At 34.9% G+C, this 18,763-nt stretch overlaps 1 protein-coding gene across 4 annotated transcripts; it reads right to left on the reverse strand.

The window, feature by feature from the left end:
* Window positions 1-9: 9 nt before the first annotated feature.
* LOC105346875 (uncharacterized) lies at window positions 10-17,850 on the reverse strand. Of its 4 annotated transcripts, none has more exons than XM_066074484.1 (22): window positions 17,717-17,850; window positions 15,063-15,329; window positions 14,618-14,726; window positions 13,939-13,962; window positions 13,234-13,350; window positions 13,078-13,139; window positions 12,780-12,911; window positions 11,986-12,099; window positions 11,038-11,118; window positions 10,647-10,755; window positions 10,186-10,262; window positions 9,985-10,049; window positions 9,683-9,834; window positions 9,450-9,481; window positions 8,794-8,893; window positions 8,127-8,272; window positions 6,580-6,754; window positions 6,174-6,313; window positions 5,959-6,053; window positions 5,796-5,874; window positions 4,071-4,179; window positions 10-3,624 (listed from the first exon to the last, which is right to left on the reverse strand). In XM_066074484.1, exons 2-22 carry the CDS (start codon window positions 15,306-15,308, stop codon window positions 3,542-3,544), a joined length of 2,247 nt encoding a protein of 748 aa, XP_065930556.1. In that variant the 5' UTR covers window positions 15,309-15,329; window positions 17,717-17,850; the 3' UTR covers window positions 10-3,541. The 4 variants fall into 4 exon arrangements, with proteins under 4 accessions (XP_065930556.1, XP_065930555.1, XP_065930553.1 ...); XM_066074483.1 differs by lacking the exon at window positions 17,717-17,850 and adding an exon at window positions 16,376-16,509; XM_066074481.1 differs by lacking the exon at window positions 17,717-17,850 and adding an exon at window positions 16,131-16,369.
* Between the last annotated feature and the right edge of the window lie 913 nt (window positions 17,851-18,763).

The raw sequence follows: 18,763 nt of genomic DNA on the forward strand, positions 1-18,763 counted from the left end.
GCATCAGCGACTTTTGTTTTTATTTTATTACAAGTATATGTACAAAACTAAAAACAGAACGATTTTTTTTCAGATTCTTATATAAACTGTATAAGATATACATGTGATATCATATCCAGATATTGCAATGATGTTTTAAACACAAATCACAAATAGCGTTAAAAAATACAATATACATTATAAAAATGAAATAAACAAATAAATATTTGGAAGAATAAACGCAAAATATGTCAGAATCTTACGATGCTTAGATCGATGACGTCATCACCAAAATACAACAACAACGAAACAACAGATCACATCAGTTGTAAGAACACAGAATAAAAACAGGTAGACGGTCTGTGAACAGTGACCTTTACTTACACTTATATACCTAATTAATACACATAGATCTAAAGTATTCGTTTTCAAAAACCTTGCTGCGTAAAGCTCAATGCAAGGTACAATGAGACGCACCATGTCATTTGTATGCGATTACAGTACTCAATGACTCAGTACTCTGACTTTCGGTATTCGACCCCCCCCCCCCCCCCCCATGACAAACGAATCCTCTTTTAACAATAAATGGCTTTTCCATTTATTGCATAATTCAGTTAAACAACTTTCCAAGCCTTCCTATCACCCATATATTGCATGAGCCGCATCATTTTCCAAGATTACATAATACCATAAACCGTAATTAGTACTAATCACGATGTTCAAGTAACAAGCGCAATCTTAGAGTCCAGCTCACAGCTTTTACAGATATGTATGTGTGCATCTCTTCAGACAGTTATCTTATATTTGATTTGGACCTTCCAACTCTCTCTCTCTCTCTCTCTTTCTCTCTCTCTCTCTCATTCTTTCTTTCTCTCATCACACTGATGTACTTAATAAAGACTCACAATATAGCAAAGAAACCACACATTACCACACTAACTCACAATATAGCACAGAAACCACACATTACCACACTAACTCACAATATAGCACAGAAACCACATATTGCAATACTGGCTTCTAACATAGCACAGAAACCACACATTACCACACTAACTCACAATATAGCACAGAAACCATACATTACCACACTAACTCACAATATAGCACAGAAACCACACATTACCACACTAACTCACAATATAGCACAGAAACCATACATTACCACACTAACTCACAATATAGCACAGAAACCATACATTACCACACTAACTCACAATATAGCACAGAAACCATACATTACCACACTAACTCACAATATAGCACAGAAACCACACATTACCACACTAACTCACAATATAGCACAGAAACCATACATTACCACACTAACTCACAATATAGCACAGAAACCATACATTACCACACTAACTCACAATACAGTAGAGAACCCACATATTGCTATACTGGCTTCTAACATAGCACACAACCTACATACTACAATACTGACTCACAATATAGCCCAGAACACACATAAAACACTGACTTCATATGTAGCACACAACCTACATACATAACACTTACATTCAATACAGCACAAACCAAATTATAACAACCTCTGCATCCTAATAGAACAGAAAACCAACAAACTATAATTTTGAATGTGTCAAAACCTATATACTAAAATGTTGAGTCCACATATAGCGTAGAACTCAACTGCTACAAAAATGACTTTCATGTAATGCAGAACGCACATAAAACAAAACTTAAATTCAAAACAGCACAAACCATTTTATAACAACTTCTGAGTATTTGACACAGAAAACTCATACTACAACAATGACTCCAAATATAACACATAACACACAGCCTTAAACATTAAGTTCCAATGTAGCACAGATCTCAAATATTTGCACAGTATCTAGTACCTACTGCACAACTTCTATCCAATGCAGCACAGAACCTTCAACTTCAACACTGTCTCCCAACAGAGCACAGAACATGCATACTGAAAAAGTTCCAGTAGAGTACAGAATGCTTTACTCTCAATATACACTACACCATGGAGTCCCAATACAACACAGAACCTTCCTACAAAACCATTATACAACTACACTGCTGACAGAATATAGTCTAGAACCATTTTTTCTACAACACTGCAGACCCTATATCATAAAATCCTGAGGTAGGCTTTTAATGCGTTATGGCTGAGAAAGGATTAACAAGATGCTGATATTATAAAAAAATGTCTCTGGTATAACTGATAAAAATTCTAAAATCAAAGCACTCTTAAACATTTGTAAAATACATACTTAATCATGAGCCACAAATTTCTGAAAAAGGGGTGTTTTATAAATAGGCAAAGTACATAAACTTCAAACAAAAATAAATACAGGTTGCATAGCTATTATTAGCTTGTATCAGATCAATGTAGTAAATGCAATGAAATTGTAATATCAAAGTAATAAAGTTAATTCTCTTATGATCATAAAAATAAAATTCAACATAAACTAAACCTCTGTGTATAATAAGTTGTACAAAAAATTAACAAACAGCAAACATAAGTAAATACCAACATAGTGACATTTGTAGACCAAAATTAAATTGGTCAAAAAGATATAAGGAGGCCGACTTTAATTTCTAGTAAAATACAGCTTTTTTAAACCGTTTATGATTTTTTTTTTCGATATCCTTTGAACACAATTAACAAAAAAACAGATTATATATTTCAATTTTTTCAGGAAAATTTTATTTTTTAAACAATTTTCCATTGTTTGGTTGATGAGCGTTATCATAGTGCTATAATGACCTTATGATAAAATGGAGTATGTTATAAGAAATAACATAAAAGAAAAAGTTAAACCTATATGCCTTTGGAATTTTACATACAGAATAATGCTATCATCAGGGTTATTATTCTAAATTTTTGAATGAATCCATTGTCACAGTACCAATCTACATTTGAAATACTCCAAATATATGGCAAAATTTGGTGCATTTTGAGATGACCCCTTCAAAAAACCAGACGTTAGAATTTAGTTTTTTTTTTACAGATAAGGTAGAAAACTTTATTATTAATTACATTTCATAATTTGAGGAAAATCGCTATTGTAGTATTTTTTTTAATCTGCTTCAAGTTTGAAAAATGACAATTTCCTACATATTCCTACAGTAAATGTTCTTGTATTTTGAGACGGCCCCTTAAAAGAACCAGATGGTAGACTTTTTTGAAACTTCAAAAATAAACTAGAGCTGGTGTAAATTACATAGTAAAAAAATGAAGAGCTTACTATTGTAATTTATACACAAAATAACCCAAATCGGCCTCCTTAAAATTAAATGCCAAATGTAAAAACACCAGCACAGTACCACATATATCTGTAAATTTCCATAAGTCCATTTCTGATCAGGTAATTCCAACCTGCCCAGGTATAAAATCCCCAGATCAGGTTTCATCTGTTGAGGTATACATGTATAAAATGCATAATCAGGTACCTCTCCTGATCCAGTTTGCCTCACTTTTTAATGCCTATCCAACAGGTTCAGGTATATTCCACCTACACATCTCACATGTTAAGGTAAGTCGGACATGCTCAGGTTTATCCTTCATGTACAGTTTTGACCTTTATGTACATTTTACCTGTTCAGGTATAGGCATAAAGTAATACATACACAGGATCACTATGTAGATAATGAATAATGCAGAACCTGTAAACAAAAAAAACACAAAGTAAACACTGAGAAAAAATCAATGAAGATAAATGAATTAAATCATAACTTTTTAATGAGAGAGAACACAAAGACAACAACTTTGCATGAATGTTGCAGCTTTTTGTTTAACTGAGCTTTTTTTACCACATTACTACCTATTAGAAATTTATCATTTAACTACACGTTGTATTTCATTAAAAACTTTTTAAATAAGTATTATTGAACATTGTACTGACTCAAGTAAATTTATTGAATTGAAGTGAGAAAGATAAGAAAATAAAAGTAGTCAAACTAAAAACAAATCCTGGATTATTATAGTTACCAATGCTTATAGAAACATTCATGGGGTTAGAGAATAAGCCTAGGGGTAGTTGTCTTAAAAAAAACAAGACTTACTGTATGTGTTAAATATGTTAAAACATAAGCAAAACAACATAACAAACCTTGGAAATAATCACTTTTCCCATCTTGAAAGGTATAGTTGATGACGACCACGGAGAATATGACAGCATACAGGTGTACGTCGTTAAACACCATCACCAGGTTAAATGGCTAAAAAAAATAATAAGTCATGTAAACCACAAAATTATTCTATAATATAAATCAATATTGTATTCTGTAAAAATTCTATCTTCATGCTGTTAAGAACTCATTGATCTGATTGCACTGTTCTAGCATAATGACTTACATAGTGAAATGACTAATGCTCTACTTCTATCACACCTGTGACCTACATATGGAATCAACTATATTGCTTACTACATGTACTATAATATTTGCAGCGTTCATAGTGATTTGACTAGTGCTTTATCACTATCACACCTATGACTTATAAAGTGATATACCTTTCACACCTGTGACTTACATAGTGATCTACCCGTTATGATCTACACCTGTTACACCTGTGACTTACACAGTGACCATTACGATCTACATCTGTTACAGTACCGCCAACATTATTTTTTACAATTCTATCCTATCGTATCGTGTATCAATCCTATCGTATCGTGCTTGTATATTGTTCTAACATGCGTTAATGCTATTCTATCGTGTGTTAATCCTATCAGGTTAATCGTTCAATTTTAACAGTTTTTCCGTTTATCCTATCGTGTTAATCGCTTCGTGCATTTTCATAAGCAAGTAAATTTATTTCAATATTGCAAGTCTTTCAGAGCGCAGTATTCGAAATTTATCGAACAAGAAATGTAAAATCCTATCCAACACTCTATTATGATACTAATTTCCTGATTCTTTAGATCAAAATTAACCAATATAAAATGTAAATCATATCTATAAGGTGCGGAAATATAAACTTAATGTAAACTATCGAAGTTCTTGGGAACAAGGTAACATGTTTACCTGTATATCGAGTACACAGAGTGTATACCTGCATGAACATTAACTTGTATGTAATATAATTCGTTTTTTTCATGCATTCTTGTTTTACAGAAAAAGTATGTATGATATATTTTATATTTACTTAAAACAAGAGTTGTATTTTAATTAAACCCGCTATTTGTCGTGTGATATTTGATTTCTGGCTGAAATGTTCTCGACGATTGGCTAGGGTATGCAATATAATTTGTTTTTAATGCATCATCTTTTTTATACAGAAAGAAATGTATTTATGACAGATTTTATTTTTATTTAGAACAAATGTTGTATTTTAATTGAACCGGCTATTTGATCTCGGGCTGAAATGTTCACGGTGGTCGACTACGGTGTTCGGTAATGAAAACAATGTTAACAATACAATTAATTTATTGATCATTTTAACTAATGATTTTTGCTTAAAAAATTAACTGGTCATTGTTGTACATTCTCTAAATGATGCAGCGATGATTAACAACTCGGCATATGTTAATTACAAGAAATTCCACGTATATCTTAATACGTCCATGTTTTTTCTCAAAATTCTGCTATTATCAAGTTAATCGTGACGATCGTTTAAACTGATCATACGTTAATCATGAACATCATTTATCCTTTCCTATCATGTATCCTATCGTATCGTGCGTGTATACTGTTCTATCGTGCATGAATCCTATCCTATCGTGCGTAAATCCTATTCTATAGTTTATCTTGTAAAAAATAACGTTGCGGGTACCGTACACCTGTGACTTACATAGTGACCATTATGATCTACGTCTGTTACACCTGTGACTTACATAAATGAGGTCAATCAGTACCAGAATGGGGACCTGAATCATGCACACCTGTATAGCCGTGTTCGTCCCGATCTCAATCCTGAAACAGAGGTACAGAGAATTAAAATAATGCACTTTTTTAACACTGTTTCTAAAGTATGTTATCACTGTATTTACTACTTACCCAAGATTGACATTATTTTCTAGTGAGAATTGTGCCCCATTGATTATCTCTGGTAGTTCAGTTACCATGGCAATGACTAAAATTCCTACAAAGTACTGCAAAGGAAAATAAAATTGTGAATGGTACAACAGAACATACTCTGTACAAACAAAAGATGGTAGCAGTTAATCCTAAATTTATGGTCACACACAATGATGTGGACTACCATGGCTTACCTCTGATATACCAGATGATTTGAAGAATGACTTGATGTTGTCAGAGACCAGCTCTGCACAGAATGCAATCAGGGTAGCAGAACACAGCAGGATGGTCAGGCTTTTGAGGCGTGACCACATGGGAACACTGTGTTGATGTCCTGTAACAGGAGGGGAAATCTTGTAAACTAAGAACATTTTACCTTCATGAGCTTGATATATACATAAAAATTGACTTTAAACAAATGAACAGTTACACTATTTAGCTACAGATTGACCGAACAAGAGCAACACAGGTCTACCTTATTTTATATGTTACCTGGTCTCTGGGACAAAGAAAGCACAAATAAAGTCACAACCGACAAAATTGCATATTTTTCAATGATATTCAGCCTGTGTTTCTATTTTGGCTCTTTTCATTTTCTACCTTCGTGATTGGCCTCTTCCAGACTCCTCATGTAGTCAGCGTTGATCTGGGCCGCGTGTGTCTTCAGTGAGAAGATCATGCCTACGATGTACGCTATAGGCAGCAGTATGGCACTAGCGTACACCAGTGGTTTGATGTGAAGATTGTACAGGGACATGTCTCCATCTAGACCACTCTACAGAGCGAGATAATTCAATCAATGAACACATTCAAAATAGTAACCAACCTCATTCACAAGGTTAAGCCCATAATCATAACCCTACTATGAACTCTATTTATATTTTCTAAGTTTTATTATAATATTCTTAATCAATCACCATGAGTTCCCCATCTCATCAAGATATAACAAAAATAATCTTAGAAGATATTTATGAAAGATTGGGATAAATTTTAGTTCTCAATTTCTTTTTCTTGATTTTTATTTCTCTCCTGAATTGATTGAATCAATGAATGAAACAATGACTAAGAACCCCTACCTGACCCAATCTTTGATCACTTACTGTCACTCACTGTGACATTGAGTACAGTGGAGGTAGTAGCTCGGACCTGAATTTTAGTAGCTTACCAGGTCACTCTGACAGCAGGTACAGTTGAGGTAGTACTCTGACCCGATTTTGGTCACTAACCAGGTCACTCTGACAGCTGTAAAGTGGAGGTAGTACTCTGACCTGATTTTTGGTCACTTACCAGGTCACTCTGACAGCGGGTACAGTGGAGGTGGTACTCTGACCCGATTTTGGTCACTTTCCAGGTCACTCTGACAGCGAGTACAGTGGAGGTAGTAGTCTGACCCAATTTTTGGTCACTTACCAGGTCACTCTGACAGCGGTAAAGTGGAGGTAGTACTCTGACCTGATTTTTGGTCACTTACCAGGTCACTCTGACAGCGGGTACAGTGGAGGTAGTACTCTGACCCGATTTTTGGTCACTTACCAGGTCACTCTGACAGCGAGTACAGTGGAGGTAGTACTCTGACCCAATTTTTGGTCACTTACCAGGTCACTCTGACAGCGGTAAAGTGGAGGTAGTACTCTGACCCAATTTTTGGTCACTTACCATGTCACTCTGACAAGGGGTACAGTGTAGGTAGTACTCTGACCCGATTTTTGGTCACTTACCAGGTCAGTCTGACTGCGGGTACAGTGGAGGTAGTACTCTGACCCGATTTTGGTCACTTACCAGGTCACTCTGACAGCGAGTACAGTGGAGGTAGTAGTCTGACCCAATTTTTTGTCACTTACCAGGTCACTTTGACACAGGATACAGTGGAGGTAGTACTCTGACCCGATTTTTGGTCACTAACCAGGTCACTCTGACAGCGGATACAGTGGAGGTAGTACTGACCCGATTTTTTATCACTAAACAGGTCATTTTGACAGCGGGTACAGTGGAGGTAGTACTCTGACCCGATTTTTGGTCACTAACCAGGTCGCTCTGACAGCGGGTACGGTGGAGGTAATACTGACCCGATTTTTGATCACTTACCAGGTCACTTTGACAGCGGGTACAGTGGAGGTAGTACTCTGACCCGATTTTTGGTCACTTACCAGGTCACTCTGACAGCGGGTACAGTGGAGGTAGTAGCTCTCTACACTTTGGTTCATGGTGGGGGTTGAGTTGGTGATGATACTCTCACACTTCTGACACTCCAAGTCACCAAACATCCGGGCAAACAGAGTGGGAGCAAACACACCTATATAACATTATAACAATATACAGAGTGGGCAAACACACCTATATAACATTATAACAATATACAGAGTGGGCAAACACACCTATATAACATTATAACAATATACAGAGTGGGCAAACACACCTATATAACATTATAACAATATACAGAGTGGGCAAACACACCTATATAACATTATAACAATATACAGTGTGGGCAAACACACCTATATAACGATACAACAATGCTAATAATCAGAAAGTTAACTGTGAGACTGAAATGTGAGAAGGAGGCCTCTATTTTTTTATTAGTAATTAAACACATAATTAATGAAAATTAGGAAATATGGTAAAATTTATAATATCAATTGAAAGGCAAAATATTCAACATGTAGGTAATTCATTTGTATGCAAAGAAATGACAAAAGGATCTAGAGCAGAATAATATTGATCTAAGAATGAAAACAGAAATAGGATGAGAAATTCCCAATGTCTGAAGTCAGATATGTAACTTTGGATCGGAGAATCGAGTCCCAGATTTACCTGAGACAGCCACAAACAGGAGCAGGGAGGATATCCCGGCAGAGGCGTGGTTAAACCTCTGGGAGTGGAACTTGATCCCTCCCAGTATCATACACAGGCCCTGTCAAGGGAGGTAATCAGTGATGGTTAGTACATCAAGAGGTAATGAAGCTAATATAGCTAGGTCCCCCAAACAAGCACTTGACATAAAAACACTTCATTTTACAGGTAGATAGTTGCCTATTCTGTATCATTATACAACGTAGTACATGTGCCAGAAATAATCTACCTGTAAAACGAAGTCTCTCAGTTTTTAACATCAAGTGCATTTGGTTCTCTGTGTGCCTTTAAATGTGTTCAAAAGCCACAGAAAATGTTTTCAGGTCAGGCAAATATATCTAGTGTCAAAATAAAATTTCTTTGCACCACAATAAATTTCACTTCACTTCATCTGGATCGACCACAATAAACAAGAATTGGCCAGGAAGTCAGAGTCATTTACCAATTAAAAAAAAAACAAGAATTAAAAAAGAGGAAACTTTGTGCACGTTTACCTAACATATATTTGTCTGTCATTCACAAAAATTTGTCATTAATAAAAAAAATATGGTTTGCACCATAGTATAGAAAACCTGACTAATCAACATTGCATGGATCAGGAGTAAGAGAAGACTCACCGGAATAAGAAGGATGCTCCCAATGATGGTCCCTGGTAAAAGACAGAGCAGGTGAATGAAAAGGTGAGCATCAGGAGCCATAACTCCATCACTCAAATAACATTTCCAATCACATAAAGCAAATCAACTATTTGCCAAAAAAATATCACCAAGCCACAATTTTTCCTCATATGAACATTGCCTACTCCATTTTAAATAAAGGTATAAGAATTTCTTTATTTCAGTAATCTTACCTGCCAGGTTGGACTTGACTAGCTCCACATAACAAGCACTGCCTGATTGATTCCCCTTGTTTAGGACTACCACAGACAATATCATTTCTACCACAGTCCCACACGTGGCATTCAGCACCGCCCCCAATGCATAGCTACTCTGGGCTGATATACTGAAACAGAAATAGGTCAGATATACATCTTGTGTAAACACAGACAAGACTCAAATATCTTAACTGTTTAATATCATGACATTTTTCAGAAACAATAGGCAAAATTCCCAGTACTGATGTACTGAAAAATACATTGACCAGGGTATTTACCAGATAATGGCCATTCCTATGTAATAAGTTAAAGGAACAATGGCCAGGATACCAAGAATCACTTTCTGTAATAAATTAAATTGAATATAATTAGTATCTACACTACTCAAAACCTAAACAAATGACATAATTATACAGAATGTTTGTCTCTCATCATAAATGAAGAAACTCAGTGGAGAGTGTTCACTCAGTTTGTCTTACCGTCACTCCCGAATAGTGCTTATTTTCATGATCTGTGTATCCAAGAATCAACGACAGAATCACAAAGAATAAGAGATCTGACATTAGGTAAGGAAAAAGATCAAGTTCTCAAGTCTTCAAATGTATAATACATAGTTAAATCACTGCCGTAATGATTGCTAAAATATTATAGATATAAAGGACTATATACACATGTATATACCTGGACTATACAAGAAAATTTGCAGCGTTAAAATATAATTCATTTTGATGAGGCATACTTCTAAATCAAGAGACAAGGAGCTCCTTATATTGGTTTCTAGAGTAAATCATTATAAATCAAACAAAAGTCAGTAATTCATTGATATTTTCAACACATTACAATGACAGCATTCCTTGTGAGTGTGTTGGAGATACCCTACAAGTTAGGAAGAGTTTCTTCCCTTTGGTTGCCTCTGGTTGGCTGAGCTGACAAAGGATACTGACAAAGATGATGTTCATGCCATCTACCGTGTACTTGTAGTAGTACAGATTGACCGCATTGTGTGTGTACATCAGGATCTCGCCCTTCTTCTTCCTCCTCCGCGTGTCCTACAAACAGGTCGAGGAAGAAATCACTCAGGTGTTTACATAAACTGGAAGGTTTCTCTTATATATTCGACCTAAAGTATTGATTTTAACATATTTTTATTGTACAATTATACAACTGAGAATTTTACACAAGTTTAGAAACTTAGCATACCCTCTCCAGAGGAAATGAAATATGATATATTTACATTAATGATTTTAAGGTTTTTGTTATCATAAAAATACTGTGCACTGTATCTCATGCTTTGATTGTGGACTAGTAGTAACATTTGGGATATATCCTACCAGATCCATCACGAAGGAGTCCCCTGTCTTCACCTCATTCGGTGGGAGATACAGGATTTGTCGTAATGTACGCCAATGTACCTAAAAGTACACCAACAGAACTTTACATCCCAAAGAAAAAGTCACATAAACTTTAATTCTTTAACTTACATTAGACATTCTCTAACTTACTTTAGAAATTCTTTAATTTACTTTGGACATTCTCTAACTTACTTTAGACATTCTTTCACTTACTTTAGACATTCTCTAACTTACTTTAGACATTCTGTGACTTACTTTAGACATTCTTTAATTTACTTTAGACGTTCTCTAACTTACTTTAGACATTCTTTGACTTACTTTAGACATTCTCTGACTTACTTTAGACATTCTTTAACTTACTTTAGACATTCTTTCACTTACTTTAGACATTCTTTAATTTACTTTAGACATTCTCTAACTTACTTTAGACATTCTTTCACTTACTTTAGACATTCTCTAACTTACTTTAGACATTCTGTAACTTACTTTAGACATTCTCTAACTTACTTTAGACATTCTCTGACCTACTTTAGGCATTCTCTAACTTACTTTAAACATTCTGTGACTTACTTTAGACATTCTCTAACTTACTTTAGACATTCTCTGACCTACTTTAGGCATTCTCTAACTTACTTTAGACATTCTTTCACTTACTTTAGACATTCTCTGACTTACTTTAGGCATTCTCTAACTTACTTTAGACATTCTTTCACTTACTTTAGACATTCTCTGACTTACTTTAGACATTCTGTAACTTACTTTAGACATTCTCTAACTTACTTTAGACATTCTCTGACCTACTTTAGGCATTCTCTAACTTACTTTAGACATTCTTTCACTTACTTTAGACATTCTCTGACTTACTTTAGACATTCTCTGACTTACTTTAGGCATTCTCTGACTTACTTTAGGCATTCTCTAACTTACTTTAGACATGCCAATGCTGATGACCAGAAGCCAGGTGACAGACATGACAACAATGTGTGTGACGACAATGAGAGGGAGTCCTAGAATAAGCCACACGTACGATACACCCCGGCCCTGTAAAATAATATAGATAATCATTATAGTGATACACCCCGGCCCTGTAAAGCAATATACATTAGATAGTCATTATAGTGATACACCCCAGCCCTGTAAAACAATATAGATAGTCATTATAGTGATACACCCCGGCCCTGTAAAGCAATATATAATAGTCATTATAGTGATACACCTCGGCCCTGTAAAGCAATATAGATAGTCATTATAGTGATACACTCCGGCCCTGTAAAGCAATATAGATAGTCATTATAGTGATACACCCCGACCCTGTAAAACAATATACCTGGTAGCTAGTCATTATAGTGATACACCCCGGCCCTGTAAAACAATATAGATAGTCATTATAGTGATACACCCCGGCCCTGTAAAACAATATAGATAGTCATTATAGTGATACACCCCGTCCCTGTAAAACAATATAGATAGTCATTATAGTGATACACCCCGGCCCTGTAAAACAATATAGATAGTCATTATAGTGATACACCCCGGCCCTGTAAAGCAATATAGATATATACATGTATGTACCACAGCCCTGACAGCACAGTTACTGATACACCCCAGCTCTGTAATACATATGTACAACATAGTCACATACAATAGTTCTATATTCACTATCTTCAATCCTCATTACCATGTAAAATGATTTGATGTCAATGTAAGGTTGTTGTACATACCCAGAATCCCTCACAGACATACACGTCACTGGTGTTGGAGTCGGAGGAATCCTTCAGAAGACGACTCGTTTCTGTTTCCTGGGTGTTGGAGGCACTCACTTTAGCAGACGTGACCTCGGTGTCATCTTTTACCTGGAGGTCAAGGTCAAAAGAATTAAGTGTGACTGTTCAATCTTTAGAACTATGCCGCCATGTTAGCACTCAAACAACTACATGCCAGATATAACATCTAATGCTTTTATTTATCTAATTACAAAAGTAAATGTTAGCTACTTGGATATAAGATGCAAATATTTACCAAGTAAACAAATTTTCCAAATGGCCACAAAAAATAATGAGCCATCCTGAAGCAGAAGAAAGCTGAAAATAAATGACGAAAATCAGAGCATGAAAACAAATGGTGATTTGTTTTTCTCAGAAAATTTGAATGGATCAGTCCTTTGGACTGGCTTACCATAGTCTTTGCCAATGACCGTGGCATACATCAATCCTCCAACCACACAGTACACCACCGCCACCCACCACCCGAACAGCACCGCGTACAGGACGTTCCAAAAACCACAGGTAGAAACTGAAAATAAATGTCACGAATAAATTCCCACAAATATAGATGCATTAGAGAATGAGTCTACTGCTAATAAAGGAGGAGAGACACAATATCTCCTGATATGGAGGACCCTAGTTTGTGAAGAATTCAGGTTATATCAGTGATCCTCTGTGAGAGACTATGAAAAATGTCAGCTTTATGGCCAGACTTTGGGGTTTTAATAAAAACAACAAACCAACAAGAATACGGAACTACATGTAATTGTTGAACCCTTTGTTTTAGTATATGTATATGAGGTTTTAGTATATGTATATTACCATTATGGGGTTGAACATGCATGATACATATATAAAAGATGTATATATGTTAGTGTATGTCTTATCATAGGCAATTAACACACATACCAGTCCAATATATTATGGGATCAGTAATGCTGAGCTCTGAATGTAAACATTTATAAGTAAAAGGCTTTAACTTGTTCCAAAATATGAATACTCCAGACATCATGCATGCATGCTCTCAAAACTTTTGATACCAACAGTTTGATACCAATAACATACACCTCCAGGGGGTAGGGGGGCACAATGTGGGTATATGATATTCCCCTCTCACCTGTTTCTTTAGCATCCTCTGATACTTGTAAAAGATGTGAAAAAGACTTTAATAAGACACAAAAAAAATAGACAGAGTAACTGAAGACAAAATGCTGACTCATCTAATGTGATGTAGAATGTTCAATGTGTATAACACTCAATCATTCCAGAACATTAGGCATTCTGTACAAATATATCTGTATGGTAATTTGTACTTATTGAAGTTAAAATGCACTTTAAAAAGATACATCCATTGCCATGTTGGCTACAGATTTAATCAGTTGATGATTATTAAGTACAGGACTTATTCTTATCTTACTTCATACATGCATCTCTTTTGACTACAGCAAACTATAGAAACATTCTGAAAGTGTCACCATGCAGTGTTTGTATGTACATGTACAATGAAACAATTCCCATGATCACTTAAACTTTGGACTCAGAGCATGACAAAGTGAAGCTTGAGTTCTCGTTCTAATGATATGTTGAGAATTACTCTCCATCGGCCAGTAACCTCTGATAACATGCTTATGCATATGACATCGCTACATAAGGTGGTGTCGGACATGTTTGATAATTTGACACTGAATGAGAATTGTCAAGTGCCCTAGTGAGTTTTCTGCCTTTTTTTTTGGTATTAAATTACCATAAAAACATTACTCACAGATTGATTACGAAACATTGATCCTTATGCATACCATTGATTTCTTTGACTTCGCTGATATCGGCGTACAGACTCTGGACAATCTCTGATCGGGTCGATAGAGGTCGGGTGGTCACATGACTTTTCCATTTCTTAAATCCAAACTAAGAAAAGAGTGATATATTTCATGACAATGGATTGAGGACTTTCTCTAAATGAAAAATCACCTACATACTAGCAGATTTCTAATTAGTACAGATAAGAACTTTTTACAAAGACTTTAATTCATTTCATTTTAACCAATGTATTCCTAAATTACACAGACTGTGAAGAGAGCAAGGGCACAGTTTCAAAACAGAGACATAATAAATGTGTCGATCTTCTTGATTCAGATATGATTTAACATATACTGCCTCAAATGTCAAATGTAGCAAAATATAATAACTTTGTATGAAACCTCTTTACTCAATAAAGTAATTAGTTTAAAACCTCAGACATACCAGGTAATTTTGATGTATTTTATTTGACTCAATGTCATTTTCTGATTGTGTGAATCCCCTGGCTTCGTCATCCGCACGTCCAGAACCAAAGTCGGAAGCGCTGTCGATCTTGAGCGAGGTGCTGAGTCTTTTGTATGGTCCGTCGTCGTTCTGTACAGAGCGTCGTACTCTGTGGACGCTAGTCTCGGAATGTCCCACAACATCAGGAATGGAGTCCCCGTTGCTGGAGTTAGTGTCAACAGACATAGGAACGCTGGGGGAGGACACCTGTTGATTAATCATACCGCTATTTAACTGTTATCTCAGCAGTCAGTTATCGATGTTTATTTCAAAAAGTACAACTTTGAGCAGAACAGCCCATCAGTATATAATCATAATTATTATACTGGGGTGCGTCCAGTTCTCGCCGAGTTCCAATTCTCGCCAGAACACTGTGACATCATTTTTCGTATATAATTTTATGTGTTGATAAAATGACGTCACAATGTACTGGCGAGAAATGGTACTAGGCGAGAACTGGTTGCACGCCAGTAATACACAATATTTAGACTCTTTTGATTTTAAAAAGGGGGTGAAATCCCTGGTTATGCTCACAGCTGTACACACATATCATGAATAAATTAACCGTCTTATTTTATGTGAACAAGTACATTACTACGTAAAGAGAGTCTGAAACGGAATCAAATTGAATGTGATATTGAGGTATGTTATCAATATTCAAGGAAATCAATTTTAGTGGATTTAGTGACAACCACAGGTTCAAGAATGACCAATAATTCAATCAATTCAATATGTTATTGAGTATAACTTTGCACTTTGATGAACATTTAACTTTGAGGATCAGCTCAACATTGTATTCAATGTTAAAAAAACATGCATATAGGCCTATCTAATTTTTTTGACAATTAATTATCTTTAAAGCATACAATAATAGAATACACTAATAACATAAAATAGTTTGATACACATAAAACTTTTCCGTGTATAACCACACTGACTGTAACCAATATATTGTGTACCTACAATTATAAAACTTTATAATATCTGAATACACAGCATTATACATACGAAATCCATTTTTTAAAGAATTTCCTCAGCACAATTAGGTATCAAAAACGTGCCTAAATTAGACCATATCCTAATCCACCTGCAATTGATTGAAAAGTCAAGCCAAGCAGTGAAGCAGAGTCACGTGAAAACGATGTCCTAATTTTTTTGCCTGATCAAGGGCATGCTTAAGAAAGTCTTGTGACTGGCGAAGCCTTGGGTTAATTCAAAACACAGCAGTGGAAACAATGATATTATTTACACACCTTTAGATTTCATTTATTTTCTGTGTGAGTTTAATATATATTGATGTCGTTACATGAGTCCTTTCTGCACTCTACAGACACATCGCCGGCTTTCATTTGTATGATGATCATGTTTGTTTATGTTTTGACGGATGTCACGTGACACGAAAAATTCTCTCTCCGGAAATAAAAAAAAAAACGCCTGTGACACCAATATGGTGTGCTTTCTAGATGCACGAATATAAAATAGATGGATAAGATATTATTTTTAAAAAATAACAAAAATTACGCCTACAAATTTTACAAATATATGATAAAAACCACCTGCAAGTTCATTTGAAGTGAAGTGAAGCATCGGGTGGAAGGGGGGAGGGGGGTGCCCTCGGAACAGACATTTTTTTTCTCTCAAATTTACCATTAAAGATGAAATTTGAAGAAACTGCACCCTCGCCATTTTTAGGGGGAGGGGAGGGGTATGTAAATGGACATTTAAAAAAAAAGGATATATATGTATACATGTATTTCAATTTCAATTTCTTTATTTACCAATTAAGGGCCCTCAAGGGGCAACATGAAGATTGTACATACAACATCCAATGTACATTAAACATTCAATAAACATATACAAGAGGGAAAGAGTTGGATGATTGAAAGAGCTAGGACAGACATAAACATTTAATTAGTATATATATACCGGTATATATATATACGTATGTTTCTATACACTCAATACAATGTCTTCTGTATATTTATGTTAAACACCATACATATATATGTCAAAATACAAATGTACATACAAATCTGAAATAGTTTATCATCTGATTGAAAAGTTAAAAACCAATATTTGACTAGGAAATACAAATTAAGGCAAATGAATGCCTTTTGTAAAAATTTACCAAGAGAGTTTAATATATCTAATTCTTCACAGTTTAAAAACCAAAATAATTTTTGTTTATCTTGCACACTAGTAAAATGTTTTGCTTTGGATGAAATTAAATCAAATAGTTACTCTCTTTCTTTTGTAAATTTGCTGCATTGGATAAGAAAATGTTCTTCATCTTCAATTCTATTAAGTGTACAATTTTTACATATTCTTTCTGTTCTAGGTGTGTTATTATATCTGCCCAATTCAATGTATATGATTAATAGAAGATATAGAATTTAGCAAATAGTTATTTTTCTTTTGCTTGTCAAGATTTTTTTTATAAGTCTGGCTTCCTGCTTAAAAGTACTTATCAACACGTACTTCCTTGGCATACTAGATAACGGATATATGTTGTATTATTCATAATCAAATAAAATCAAGTGAAATTGCATATTCAAAAATGTTTGATAATATAAAAAAAAATAAATAAATGATACCTGTATTGTATTGAAAAAGAACTACTAATTTCGATTAAATCCTCTGAACTTCGAGGTAAGAGAGAATAACGAAGTTTTACTTCATTGACAAAAATGTGTTTTTTACAAAGCAGAAAATATTGATTAGCTCTCCGCCGTACATAGGCCTGATCATATGTCTTCTTCCGTGTGTCTATTTCTTTTTGTTCTCGACTAAAGTATGCATATATATTCGACTCATTTATGTCAATATGTTATTTAAACAATAAAATGCTTTCTTTGATGATTCATTCGGGATATGAAGGTAGCGACATTGCAGAAAAAATACATAACCCGCGTTAGCGGGTTATGTAAATTTTTTCTGCATTGATCGCTACATTCATAACCCGAATGAATCATCAAAGAAAGCATTTTATTGCCAATGTTTATTTTAACATCTTTCTTTTAGCTAATTGATAAATTGATTATGAAAAGTAAGTAAAATTCACTAAATTACTGTCAATGTACGTAAGTACGTTAGCTAAAAGAAACAGCAATATCGCCTCCTGTGAAACTTTGAGTCAGACATCGTCATGATTATTTCGTGCAGTCCGTGATTTTTTCTAGGTCGCTGTAGGTTTGGACCAATCGATAAACAGGGCGTGTCTATATCTGCCCTGTAAGTTTTTTTTATCAGTTTCAGCAGCTGTAGATTTCGACCAATCGATAAACGGGGCGTGTAGATTTCAGTCTGGCTGTTTCGATAGAGCTATGAATTAACTATAGGTTTCCGTAAGAAATAGAGGGATTAATACTTTGTAGATGTAAATATATTATGTTAATATATGCAGCTCATATTAACAGACGTATGGTCGAAGGTCCTAAAATCAACAGGGTCCAAATTTCAACGGTGTTTATCTTTTGTTTACATCTCGCTATTTTTCGCAGGAATAAGAGAAATTTCGTATGCATATGATACTATGATAGACTAGCAATCAACTGGCCTAGTATTTATTAAAATGCACTTCAAACAAGAAAGAAATTAATTTATGAATTTTTCCTCACAAAAAACAGCAACTTTTGTTAATC

This window comes from Magallana gigas, chromosome 2 (genome assembly GCF_963853765.1).
Source record: "Magallana gigas chromosome 2, xbMagGiga1.1, whole genome shotgun sequence".
Classification (NCBI taxonomy): Eukaryota; Metazoa; Mollusca; class Bivalvia; order Ostreida; family Ostreidae; genus Magallana; species Magallana gigas.

What these genes read in the sequence shown, in the direction of transcription:
- LOC105346875 (XM_066074481.1), bottom strand. An exon ending in AGAGGATGCTAAAGAAACAG is followed by an intron (nt 13,351 to 13,938) that starts GTGAGAGGGGAA and finishes ATTTATTTTCAG; the next exon opens with TTTCTACCTGTGGTTTTTGG. An exon ending in TCAGCATTGGCATGTCTAAA is followed by an intron (nt 11,119 to 11,985) that starts GTAAGTTAGAGA and finishes GTGTACTTTTAG; the next exon opens with GTACATTGGCGTACATTACG.